This window comes from Hevea brasiliensis, chromosome 4 (genome assembly GCF_030052815.1).
Source record: "Hevea brasiliensis isolate MT/VB/25A 57/8 chromosome 4, ASM3005281v1, whole genome shotgun sequence".
Classification (NCBI taxonomy): Eukaryota; Viridiplantae; Streptophyta; class Magnoliopsida; order Malpighiales; family Euphorbiaceae; genus Hevea; species Hevea brasiliensis.
Window position 1 is genome coordinate 111,936,764 of NC_079496.1, and position 12,368 is coordinate 111,949,131.

The following is a 12,368-nucleotide window of genomic DNA, read 5'->3' on the forward strand; positions in this document are numbered from 1 at the left end:
AAATATTTAATTATGCACATATATAGTTAATATATTAGAGACATTTTGATTGCTATATATTTAATTATTATTATTTATTTGTGATTTCCGCCCTGAGGATAATTTAGAACTGTATGTGTGTTGGCGTGAGTATGGTGTGGATATCGATATGGGTAGTACGGGTAGTTGAGAATGGAACGTGACTTGCTAGGACCCGATCCTCATATATGGATAAGTTGGGGTGAGCACAGTTTTAAGTTGATCTCGCTAGCCCCCTGCACTTGGATTATTAAGCGAAAATCCGGCTTGAATTGATCTCTCTGGTAGATATTAGATTAAGAGAGCCGTATAGGGATTAACTCCCATATATATGTATTGATGTGATATATTGAGTGCGTGAGTAGCTCCAAATTATCTTCTCGTGTGAATATTGGATGAATTATTTGATATATATAATGGATGTACATTTCATGATAGGATTGTACTAATTTTAGATGGTTATAAAAATTGTATCTATAATCAATATCTAAATTCACTGAGTTGAACTCTTACTCTTATTCAATAATTTTTCCCCAAGTACAAGAGGAGTAATCTTCCTGAGAGTCTAACCTGCTTATTTTCCCGCAAGGTATTACCTTGTTAATTAGAGATCTTTATTTATTCATTAGTTTATTTAATTACTTGCTTTATTCTTAGAACTCCGCTGTGACACTATTTTAATTAAATTATTATATTATTAATGAATATTAATGGTATTAAATGATTTTTGTATATTGAGTTATCAGGTTGAACCAGGCTCTCTAGTTGTGAATTCTTGATAGTTGTTGGGTTGAGTTAGGCCTAATTAATTTATAATACTTTATGTCATTTTGTTTATGTGTGTTAGGCCTTGAATTTGGGTCTGTTTATGGGTTAGTGAGCATTAAGGCTTACTACAGTATTCAGGGGCTTTAAGCTAGGCTAAGACCTAATGTCAATCCGGCTCATCTGATCGGACTGTGACATTAAATTTAAATAAAAAAATTTATAATTTAGTATATATCTTTACTTAATAATAATAAGTGTTTATTTATAATAGATTGTATTCACTGTAATTTTTTTATTTTAATTTTAATTTACATTACAAAATTTCTTAAATGTTAATTAAAATCAGGAATTACTATATTTTAGGAGTGAGAATTAAGTTTACTCCAATGTATAGAAATATTAATTTTTATCCCAATTGATTAGTCAAAGTTGTAAATTATTTTTTTTTAATGATCATTATTTAGGAAATTCTCTAAGGGCCTGTTTTTATAGAAAGGTAATCTAGAAAGATATGATAAGGAAAGTGAAATTAAAAAAAAAATTATTATTTTTAATTTTTTTTAATAAAGATATGAAAGCAAATAAATTGTTTTAACTGATTTGTGTATTTTTTATGTTTTAATAGAAAAAAAAGTAAAAATAGAAAATTATTACATTCTAATATTGAATAAATAAGATTATATTAAAAAAATGATTATATTGAATAAATAATATGATATAATTTTATAATTAAATAATTTTTTATTCAATATAGTTATTTATAATATAATTTTGTTTATAACAAAATTATGCTAATCGAATAATAATTTATTCTCACATCATACATATTTTTTGCTCTATTTATTTGAATACAACTCAACTCAACTAAGCCTTTATCCCAAAAATTTGGGGTCGGCTATATGGATTCGCTTTTTCCACTCTGAACGATTTTGGGTTAAATCCTCATAAATGTTTAATGCTTCTAAGTCATGTTGTACTACTCTCCTCCAAGTTAATTTAGGTCTACCCCTTTTTTTCTTTCTATCCTCTAACCTAATGTGCTCTACTTGTCTAACTGGAGCCTCCGTATGTCTACGCTTCACATGACCAAACCACCTCAATCTCCCTTCTCTCAACTTATCTTCAATTGGCACCACTCCTACCTTTTCTCTAATACTCTCATTACGGACTTTATCTAGTCTAGTATGGCCACTCATCCACCTTAACATTCTCATCTCTGCAACTCTTATCTTAGATGCATACGACTCTTTCAGTGCCCAACACTCACTACCATATAACATAGCCGGTCGTATGGTCATGCGGTAAAATTTTCCTTTTAATTTATTGGGAATCTTACGATCACATAAAACTCCCGTGGCACGTCTCCACTTCAACCATCCGGCTTTAATCCTATGACTAACATCCTCCTCACATCCCCCATCTACTTGAAGAACTGAGCCTAGATATTTAAAGTGATTTCTTTGGGACAGTACCACTCCATTCAAACTAACTCCTTCCCTATCACCAGTTTGGCCTTCACTGAACTTGCAATGCATGTATTCTGTCTTTGTTCTACTTAACTTAAAACCCTTTGACTCTAGAGTACTTCTCCAAAGTTCTAGCTTCCTATTGACTCCTTCTCGTGTCTCATCTATCAGAACAATATCATCCGCAAACATCATGCACCAAGGAATACTCTCTTGTATATGTTTCGTCAGTTCATCTAAAACTAATGTAAAAAGGTAAGGGCTTATGGCTGATCCTTGGTGTAATCCAATTGAGATCGGAAAATCACTTGTGTCCCCTCCCACTGTGCGCACAATAGTAGTTGCTCCTTCATACATATCTTTCAATACTTGTATGTACCTAATAGATACCCTCTTTTGTTCTAACACATTCCATAAGACCTCTCTTGGAACACTATCATAAGCCTTCTCCAAATCAATAAAAACCATGTGTAGATCTTTCTTCACATCTCTATATTTCTCCATCAAGCTTCTAATGAGAAAGATCGCTTCCATAGTTGAACGACCGGGCATGAAACCAAATTGATTGAGAGAGATAGAAGTATCATGACGTAGTCGATGCTCCACAACTCTCTCCCACAACTTCATAGTATGGCTCATGAGTTTAATTCCCCTATAGTTTGAGCAACTCTGTATGTCTCCCTTATTTTTAAAAATAGGTACTAAAATACTCTTCCTCCATTCATTAGGAATTTTCTTTGAGTTTAGAATCTTATTAAATAATTTAGTTAACCATGCCACTCCCCTATCTCCCAAATACTTCCACACTTCAATTGGTATTTCATCGGGTCCACAGGCTTTACCCACTTTCATTCTCTTAAGTGCTTCCTTTACTTCTAAAGATCGAATCCTTCTAGTATAATTTACATTCTTTTCTATTGTTCTATAATCTATATTCACGCTATTACCATTTTGACTATTATTAAAGAGATCATTAAAATAATTTCTCCATCTTTCTTTAATGTCCTCATCTTTTACCAACACTTTTCCTTCTTTATCTTTAATGCACCTAACTTGATTGAGATCTTGACATTTCCTTTCTCTACTCCTTGCTAATCTATAAATATCTTTCTCCCCTTCTTTAGTTCCAAGTTTCTTATATAACTTTTCAAAGGCCTGTGCTCTTGCTTGACTAACTGCCTTTTTTGCTTCTTTCTTTGCTATCTTGTACTGTTCATATGCCTCATTATTATCACATTTAGGTAATTTTTTATACCATTCCCTTTTTCTCTTCACTGCCTTTTGTACTTCCTCATTCCACCACCATCTCTCTTTTGAGGGTGGTCCATGTCCTTTATACTCTCCAAGTACTTTTCTAGCTACTTCTCTAATCTTTGATGCCATCTGTATCCACATATCATTGGCCTCCATATCTAGCTTCCATACTTCGGACTCGAGAAGCTCATTTTTGAACTTCACTTGCTTTACTCCTTTGAACTCCCACCACTTTGTTCGAGCTACACTATTTCTTCTAACCTTACTTGAATTGTTCCTAAACTTGACATCCAAGACCACCAACCTATGTTGACTTGTTAAAGCCTCTCCTGGAATGACCTTGCAATCCTTGCATAGAGCTCTATTTGTCTTCCTGGTTAAGAGGAAGTCGATTTGGCTTCTATGTTGCCCACTTTTGAAAGTCACTAAATGTGACTCTCTTTTTATAAAGTAGGTATTTGCTAGTATTAGGTCGTATGCCATAGCAAAATCCAGGATGCTTTTTCCCTCCTCATTTCGACTGCCAAAACCAAAACCTCCATGAACATTCTCATAACCTTGCCTATCACTTCCTACATGTCCATTCAAATCTCCACCAATGAAAACATTCTCTTCATTCGGTATGCTTTGCATTAAATCATCCATATCTTCCCAAAACCTTTGTTTACTCTCCTTTGTCTAGTCCTATTTGTGGGGCATAAGCACTAACTATATTTATTGTTTCTCCTTCTAGTACTAGCTTTACTAGTATAATTCTATCTCCTACTCTTTTCACAGCTACTACTGCGTCTTTCAATGTTCTGTCTATGATTATACCCACTCCGTTCTTATTTCTCTCCTTTCTGGTAAACCACAGTTTGTACCCTGAATTACCCACTTCCTTACTTTTCTCTCCTACCCATTTAGTCTCCTGAATGCAAGCAATATTCACCCTTCTCCTTTCCAAGGTATCCACAAGCTCCATCAATTTTCCTGTAAGTGATCCAACATTCCAAGTACCAACCCTGATCCTCCTCCTATCCTGCTCCTTCCTAATTGGTCTCCTTCTATGATATCTTCTATTGTTTTCTATATCTATCTTGTGTTCTGTTCCACTATTTGTTCTACTATCTGTCCTATGGACTAACTTCTTTACCCACACCCGTCCATGATGTGGGAACCCTTGCTCACTTAACACCACACACGGGCGCCGGCATGGCGCGTCGCTTTCGGTGAACGCCCTGCACCCTTGCATATTTATCACTACACCCGGGCTCCGATGTAGCGCGTCGTTAGTAGAGGACGCCCCAACGTTTATATCATTTGAATCCATATCATAGGGTGTGACGAAATTTTTACGCTGGTTGTCACCTACCGCAATCCTCCTCCTTTATCCGGGCTTGGGACCGGCTAAGCGCAAACTACTTAGGCGGAATTGCTCTATTTATTTGAATAAATATTTTAATTACGCATATTTTTAATTTGAAATTAAAAAATTAAAATATAATAGTTTATAAAATTAAAAATAAAAATTAAAAAAAAAAGCATAGAAGGATAGAAGGAAACAGAAAAATTAACACTACTTCCCACTTTCTTTGCTCAATCTGGGAGGGAAATAAAATGGCTCAAACCACATAAATTCTCACAAAATTTATTCCTTTTTCCATTTTCCTTCTTACAAAACATGAGAGTTGGACTCTTAATATTTTTGTTTTATCCTTCATGGAAGCTTGTCATTTTCTTTTTAACAAATCTGTTCTTGTAATGCGAAAGAAAACTGAATCAAAGCTTAGCGTTTGATGATTTTATCATATATGTTGAACAAGATATGGACATTCTTGATTTGACTGAGGGATTTCTTACTTTGTCTAACATTGTAAGCACTTTAAACTCTGGCCCTGGTTTAACTATTGTGAATGCACTTAATGGTGTAGGCAATGGTTGTGGGGTAGGGTTTGACAAGGTTGATGAGCCATTTGGTTTTGAAAAAGGGTTGAGACACATGCTAGTTCAATGAACAATGAGGGATTTAGTGACTTTAAATTTCTGCGTAGGGCATGCCCATTTGTGGTGATCCTTCGAGGATCCCATATCGGTTATGAATGAGTGTGTGTGTTGGGTTATATGGAAATAAGAATCCTCTTAAAATTGCCATGGTTTTTGACGTAGTCCATTTCTATCACTGACCTTAGATGTTTGTGTCCATTTCTACTTGACAAAAAAAAAAAAAAGATTTAGTGGACACTAATGGAGTAGATGGGAATTTTGGTGGTTTGAGAGACAATATGCAAATATAAAATGATCCAATTGAAAAGAGGGTGAGAGATGAATCAAGAAAACAAAGTGCATGTAGGAAAATCAGGGATCCAGTACACATGTATCAGAGCATAATCATTATAAGGATAAGATAAATGATGGTGTTGAGTTTGATGGTGAAGGTAGTTAAGGACACTTAAGTGATAGTATATAATGACATTGAAGAGTCATCACATGAGGAAATTATTAGAAACGAAACATTAAAATTGGTGAGATTAAATAGTTTGTCAAAGAAGAGTTGAGAATGCATGTAATATATTCAAACTACAGAGATTATTATTAAGAGATGGATGGCAATTACAAGGCTGAGTATGTTTACATAGAAGCATTTGCAACTGAAATTGAGATATCTAATTCAAGGCTAGCTTGTAAGGCTGAGTTAAGTAAAGAAAGTTTAAGGCAAGAGAAGAGAATATTTGATAGGATGTTTGTATGTCTATAGGAATGTAAAAGAGGATGGATGAGTGCTTGTATGCTAATAATAAGAATGGATGGATGCTTCCTAAAGGGTATTTGCAAGGGACAAGCATTGTGTGCTATGGGGAAAGATGGAAACAGCCATATATATCCAAATAGCCTAAGCTGTGAGTTTGTTTGAAGATAACGATAATTGGAGATATCCCTGCAATGGTTGATTTTGGAGCTTAGCCTAAGAGATGGAATAGGATTGACTATTGCATCTGATATATAAAAAGCAAGCAATTTCGATCCATTTGGTCTTCATAATATTTCAACTTCAACTGACTTAATTTCTAATAAGTTTACTAATATGCCTTATTTGATTTACTTTAAGGGGTCTTTTTCCAACAATCAAAGAATTTCTATCTCAAGCAGAGCTCAAACATTGTGACAAACGTATATATATGCTAACTAGAGCAGGAAATGGAGGAGATGAAAATTGAAAAAGTTCTTTGTCAATGCTTGGAGCACATATGAAACAAAATTTAAAGATAATCTCAAGAGATTGTCTTACTATGGGGATCAAGTTATGAAGGATTTGCTTCACTATCCACTTTAAGATTGGGTAAGAGCTTATTGCAGTCGCAAATGCAAGAGTAATATAGCGGACAATAATGCCTCATAGATATTCAATTCATGGAAGTTAAGGACAAAGCCCCTCATTTCAATGCTGGAGTAATTAAGAGTGCAAGTGATGAACATGATAGCGGAAATTAGAGTGGAATTCAAGAGCATGATGAAGCACCAAGAAAGAAATTAGAGTCAAATTAATAATTAAAGAAAAGAAGAGACGTTTAAAATTAGGCCAAGCCCGGTAGCAGTCGAAGCTCAAAGGCTATTATTGCCTGACCAGTGAATACCGAGAAAATGATAGTGGGCTAAAACAATCCAAGCCCATTGAAGTCCCTCCACCCATCCAGCGTTCCCCTCTCTCGCTCTCTCTCCGAGTCAAAAATCTGAAACAGAAGAATACAGTACCTCCAAAATCCACAAGCTTAAGCTAATCCCCTATGCACTGCCACGTTTTTGGTCTAATACATTTGACGTGCCACTCTTACACCGTAGCAAAAGGATACGTTCTCTCTTCTTCTTCTTTTTTGCTTCTTCCTCTTCTTCTTCTTCATACTTCTGCTGCTCTCTTTTCTTTCTATTTTTGAGCTCTCTTCGTGTTATTTCTCAGGCAATTCAAGATGGGTGATCAAATACTTTTAAATGACAACCATGAAACTAGCAGTGATCAAGGCTTTCTAATAGACATATACCCTCTTAGTAGCTACTACTTTGGATCCAAAGACCCTCTTCCATTCAGAGACGAGACCTTAGCTGATCGTGTCCAGAGGATGAAATCAAAGTACCCTTTTTAGCTTCTTTTTGGTTTAATGGGTTATTTTTTTAGGTTACTTTCCTTTTGTAGAATGATTTTGAACCGTTTTTGGAATATTAGCTATCAAGCTCATGGATTGAGGACGTGCGTGGAGGCAGTTATTTTGGTTTGTTATTCTGCTTTCTTTCAATATGAGTTCTACTTTTCTTGCTCTTGTTCTTTGATGATTTTGTGAAATCGTATTATTAATTGTGCCACTCTTGAATGCTTCATGTACCATGTTAATTTTATGGCATACCAGAGGCATTCCCATTTGATAATACTTCAGTATGTATGATAGAGATTGATATATTGGCAACTTTTATCCCCGTTATTAAGAAATCTTAGCATTTGGCATGAAACTGAATTGGGAAGTTGTTGTAATGTTATTAAATCAGGTTGAATTGTTCAAACATCCTCATCTTTTGCTATTGCAAATAAAAAATTCCATCTTTAAGCTTCCTGGTGGTCGCTTAAGACCTGGTGAATCAGGTATTTCTCTATTTGTTTTATCCTATAAACATGAAATTGAAAAGATCAATCATTCTTTGACTGTGGGTTATCCTTGTAAGGGCTTATTGAACTGAGATTTTTTTGGACTTTCTAGATATTGAAGGATTGAAACGTAAGCTATCAAGAAAGCTCACTGTAAATGAAGACAAAACTGATTGGGAGGTAATAAGTTGCTTTCTTGGTCATTTCGTTGCGTATTATCATTTCATGTTGAGTGGGAATTGTATATTTCTATTCTATATTTCTAATTATCAGGTGGGAGAATGTCTTGGGATGTGGTGGAGGCCTGACTTTGAAACTTTGTTGTATCCATACATGCCTCCTGATGGAAAAAGTCCCAAGGTAATTGAACTGAATCTGCTTTATTGCCCATTTTTTTTATTGCATGACTTCTTCAATTCTTATGATTTTTCCATTTCTGTAGGAATGCACAAAACTCTACCTTGTACGGTTACCAGTGAGTCGAAAGTTCATTGTACCAAAAAACCTTAAACTGCTTGCAGTTCCATTGTGCCAGATTCATGAAAATCACAAGGTACAATTCTTTGTTGTGATTGAATGATATTGATGTTATTGATGCATTTAGCTGTTCATTAAGATTAAATCAGCCTGGTAGAATACCTTGTTGGATTCTAGTTGCCTTTATTATGCTATAGTTGAGTTTACTGTCATATTTTGTAGACCTATGGACCGATAATATCAGGAATACCACAGCTGCTATCAAAGTTCTCCTTCAACATTATCAATTCTTAAACTGGGCATCTTCATTGTGATTGAGGTAAGTAAAGAGGGGGGATTTGCAGTTGTTAGAAAAGGCTTATGGCTGGGACATCTACTTTTTTTAGAAGTCCTGATACAAATATTGAATATACTGTAGAATCTTACACGAAGCCAGTATTGATGGTTTGTAATGTTGAAACAGCAATATATATGTTATAATTATCTTGGGGTGTCACTTCTTTGTTTGGATGTTTCAATGTCTAGACTACAGTGCCCCAATATTAATTTTCTATCAAAGTCTCCCTGTCCCCCTATCCTCCTCTCTTTCTCATTTTAGTAAAATACTGGCTTTACTAAATTTTTCAGAAATTTGGTAAAAGATGGTACCTTTGTTTTTACCCATGCTATACAAAAATTTGCTCATCTTAAAATGACCCTTTCATACACATTGGCAGTTTTAAATATCTTTTATCATTGAGTCCTCATGAATTGATATAGTTTTGGTCTTGTATGTAATCTCAGTAAGTTCGTCAATCAATTATTCCATGAGAATTTTATTGATTTTCCATATGCATACTTTTTCGTTCTAATTGAAAATGCCTTTCCCTCCATCCTTCCTCGCCCTTGCATGTGAATATTTCGGTAAGTGTTCATTATATCAAACAGAGTAAAGGGGCAAAAAGAAACACAAAAAGAGCATGCAAGCTTTAACGGTGGGTTGAGTTTGATTGAACATTCATGTTGAAGTTGCAATGGATGTACATATTTGCTTCGGGTTATGAAATGTTTACATAGTGATGGAGGATGTTACTAGAAGCAAAATTTTCTTCAATTAGTTCCTAGCAACTTGAAAAGCTATGGTCAATTGAAGAATCGGATTACTTAATATATGACTTGTATTTTTCTGTGTAACTTTTGTAGGTTGCTTCATGATCTCGCCTGAAACAATTTTAGTATGTCTTCGCTTCTGTATAGCTTTAGAAAGTGAGTGGCCATTGAGTTTTCCCTGCATACTTGTTGAAGGGTTCAATGTGTACCATTTGGGGGCTTAGTTCAGGTAGAATTGCCAGCTATCTGTAGTTGCTCTAAGCCTCTGATTGAAATGGCGTACATTGATGTCATTGAAGTAGATTGTGATTTTTCATTCTAGCTCAAAGCTATGAGTTATTGTTTTTTCTCCTAATGTCCTAAGTTGTGTTTGTTTGGCTCATCTGTTTGCACCTACTACTTCCAGTTTTCAGTTGTTTCTCATGGCTGTTAGACTAGGCTTGTCTATTTGCATCTAGAAGCAACTTTATAGTTGGATGCTCAGCTGAAGAGTTGCTTGCTCATGGCAGTAGGTGAGATTCATTTTATGCTGCAAATATTCTATAGTTGTTTCTCTGAATAAGAGAAATAATTCTTCTTTTGATCACACACATGGTAGTTAACCTTTATGCACTCAATCGCAAACACGTAACGCTGCATAAAGTAGGAAAATGTTCAAATTAGCTCTGATCTGCAGTTAGTAGTGGTACTTGCATATATTGCTCTAAGCTGGGAGAGCTTTCGAAAAATTGAATGGAGATTCATCTGTTCTGATCTTCTAAACCTTTTTTTACTTCTGAAAACAAGTTGAAAAAGGTCGAATAGTCTTAAAATAGGTAAAGGGTGTCTTGTTATGACCAAAATGCTTCTCAATTTGCAAATAATTTAGCTGCCTTTGGATTCAAATTTTTATCCAAAGAAACTAACACTGCAAGTATCCAATGGCAACATGCTTATGACTATGGGAGCATGGAGTGATTCTGTGGTAAATATGCAAAGTGTTGATTTGGTTATTAAAGGGCTCTTAAGATATGGTATTTAATCTTAGTTTTCTTATTATTGTGTTCTTGGGTGCTGGTAGCCTGGTTCCAACTAGGCAACTACCTACTAGAAGGATGCTCGACTGGTAAGCTCTCATATCAAGCCTCTTCTGCATAGAACGCGGCGGTATGGTGACTTGTTTGACTGGTAGATTTGTCCAACAAGCCACCTGTATGAAGGGTTTCATATCTTTCAACAGTGCGTGGTATGAGTTGGCAGTTTCAAATCGAACAAGACAGTGACTCCTATTTTTTTTAGAAATTTTTTTTAAAAAAATTATTATTTTGTTTTTGAGTTTTAACAAAATTAATTATTTAATTTTTTTATTTTAAAAAAATACAATATTTAGTCTTAGTTCTTAGCATGTGAGCCATTTAGTCTTCTCCGTTATTGTAACGAAAATATTTTTTCCCTAACTCAATTATTCAAATCCTGTAATTTGAAAATTATTTAATTTTTGTACACAATTATTTTATCTCCTTTAACTATCTTGACTAATACAATAGTTAACGAAAGGGACGAAATAGCTTACAAACTCAAAATAAAGAAATTAAATAATTTTTTTTAAAATAAAATAATTAAATAGTTAATTTTATTAAAATGCAGTAACTAAATAATAATTTTTCTTTAAGAAACAAAATATTTAATTTATGGTTAACCATTATGGTAAAAGACTTGCAAATTCTTTTGCATTGCAGGAATTTAGTTTGATTGTTATAATATAATCAGTTAATGAGTCGGATATTTGTGAGTATCTGATTCGTTCAAATCCTAATACGAGAGGTCAAAATGGTATATAGTTAGATTTAAAACGAGTTCAGGGTTAAAATAATAAAAATATTAATAAAATTTGAGTTTAATTTTTGATATTGTAATTTTCATAAATATCTTATCTGTCGGTGCTTCTAGAATTAGTTATTAGCGGATGCATAATTCAGTTATCTTTAATTAAGGTTTCTAAATTCAATCTTGTCAAACAAGTTGTGGAATGTGGGGCTATAGCAAAATTATTAATATGAGTATGAATATGATATTGATAGTTACTTCTCCATCAAAAGCCCACTCTTGTCTAGCACAAGGTAACAAAGAATCTTTGGTGATTGTCATTTTACATTGTGCTATTGCCTGCTAAGCTTGTTTGGGATTTGATTTTTTAACATGAAAAAAAAAAATACCATTTTAAATATTCAAAAAATTGTAGAAAAAAAATTCAAGTATTTTAAAATTTTTATAATTAAAATATGTTAAATTTAATTTAAAATTAATTTTTTTATATATAATTAATATGTTTAAAATAATATTCTTTTTGATAATAATTCAAATAATAATGCCAGACTTTAAAAAGGTAAAATCAATAAATTATTAAAGGAGGTAGATTGAGAGTTTTGACTAGTACCACATAGTGGGGTAATGGTAATGCTTCTTTGTCACTGTTCCTTAGTGCCTAAACCTGGCCATCGATTGATTTAGACTTGTATTTGAATCGGACCAGTTAAATCAAGGTTAGAGATTGTTGATTGGTTTATAGTTCTAAATCGGTTCAAAATCGAGACCTCTAAAGGCGGAGCTTGGTTTTCTCTCCTTGAACCTTGAACTCGGCTGGATCATAATTGATGGTTCTGGTTTAACAAGGGTTACATGTAGAGGCAAATGTTATTTGGTGT

The 12,368-nt window shown here is 34.0% G+C and overlaps 1 protein-coding gene across 2 annotated transcripts; it reads left to right on the top strand.

Annotated features, from left to right (window-relative positions):
• The first annotated feature begins 7,210 nt into the window (after window positions 1-7,210).
• LOC110642425 (pre-mRNA cleavage factor Im 25 kDa subunit 1) lies at window positions 7,211-10,039 on the top strand. 2 transcript variants are annotated; one of them, XM_021794486.2, is made up of 8 exons: window positions 7,211-7,611; window positions 7,705-7,750; window positions 8,022-8,115; window positions 8,231-8,298; window positions 8,392-8,478; window positions 8,561-8,671; window positions 8,818-8,914; window positions 9,778-10,039. In XM_021794486.2, exons 1-7 carry the CDS (start codon window positions 7,451-7,453, stop codon window positions 8,887-8,889), a joined length of 639 nt encoding a protein of 212 aa, XP_021650178.2. In that variant the 5' UTR covers window positions 7,211-7,450; the 3' UTR covers window positions 8,890-8,914; window positions 9,778-10,039. The 2 variants fall into 2 exon arrangements, with proteins under 2 accessions (XP_021650178.2, XP_021650177.2); XM_021794485.2 differs by lacking the exon at window positions 9,778-10,039 and having other exon boundaries at window positions 7,213-7,611; window positions 8,818-9,091.
• The last annotated feature ends 2,329 nt before the right edge of the window (window positions 10,040-12,368 follow it).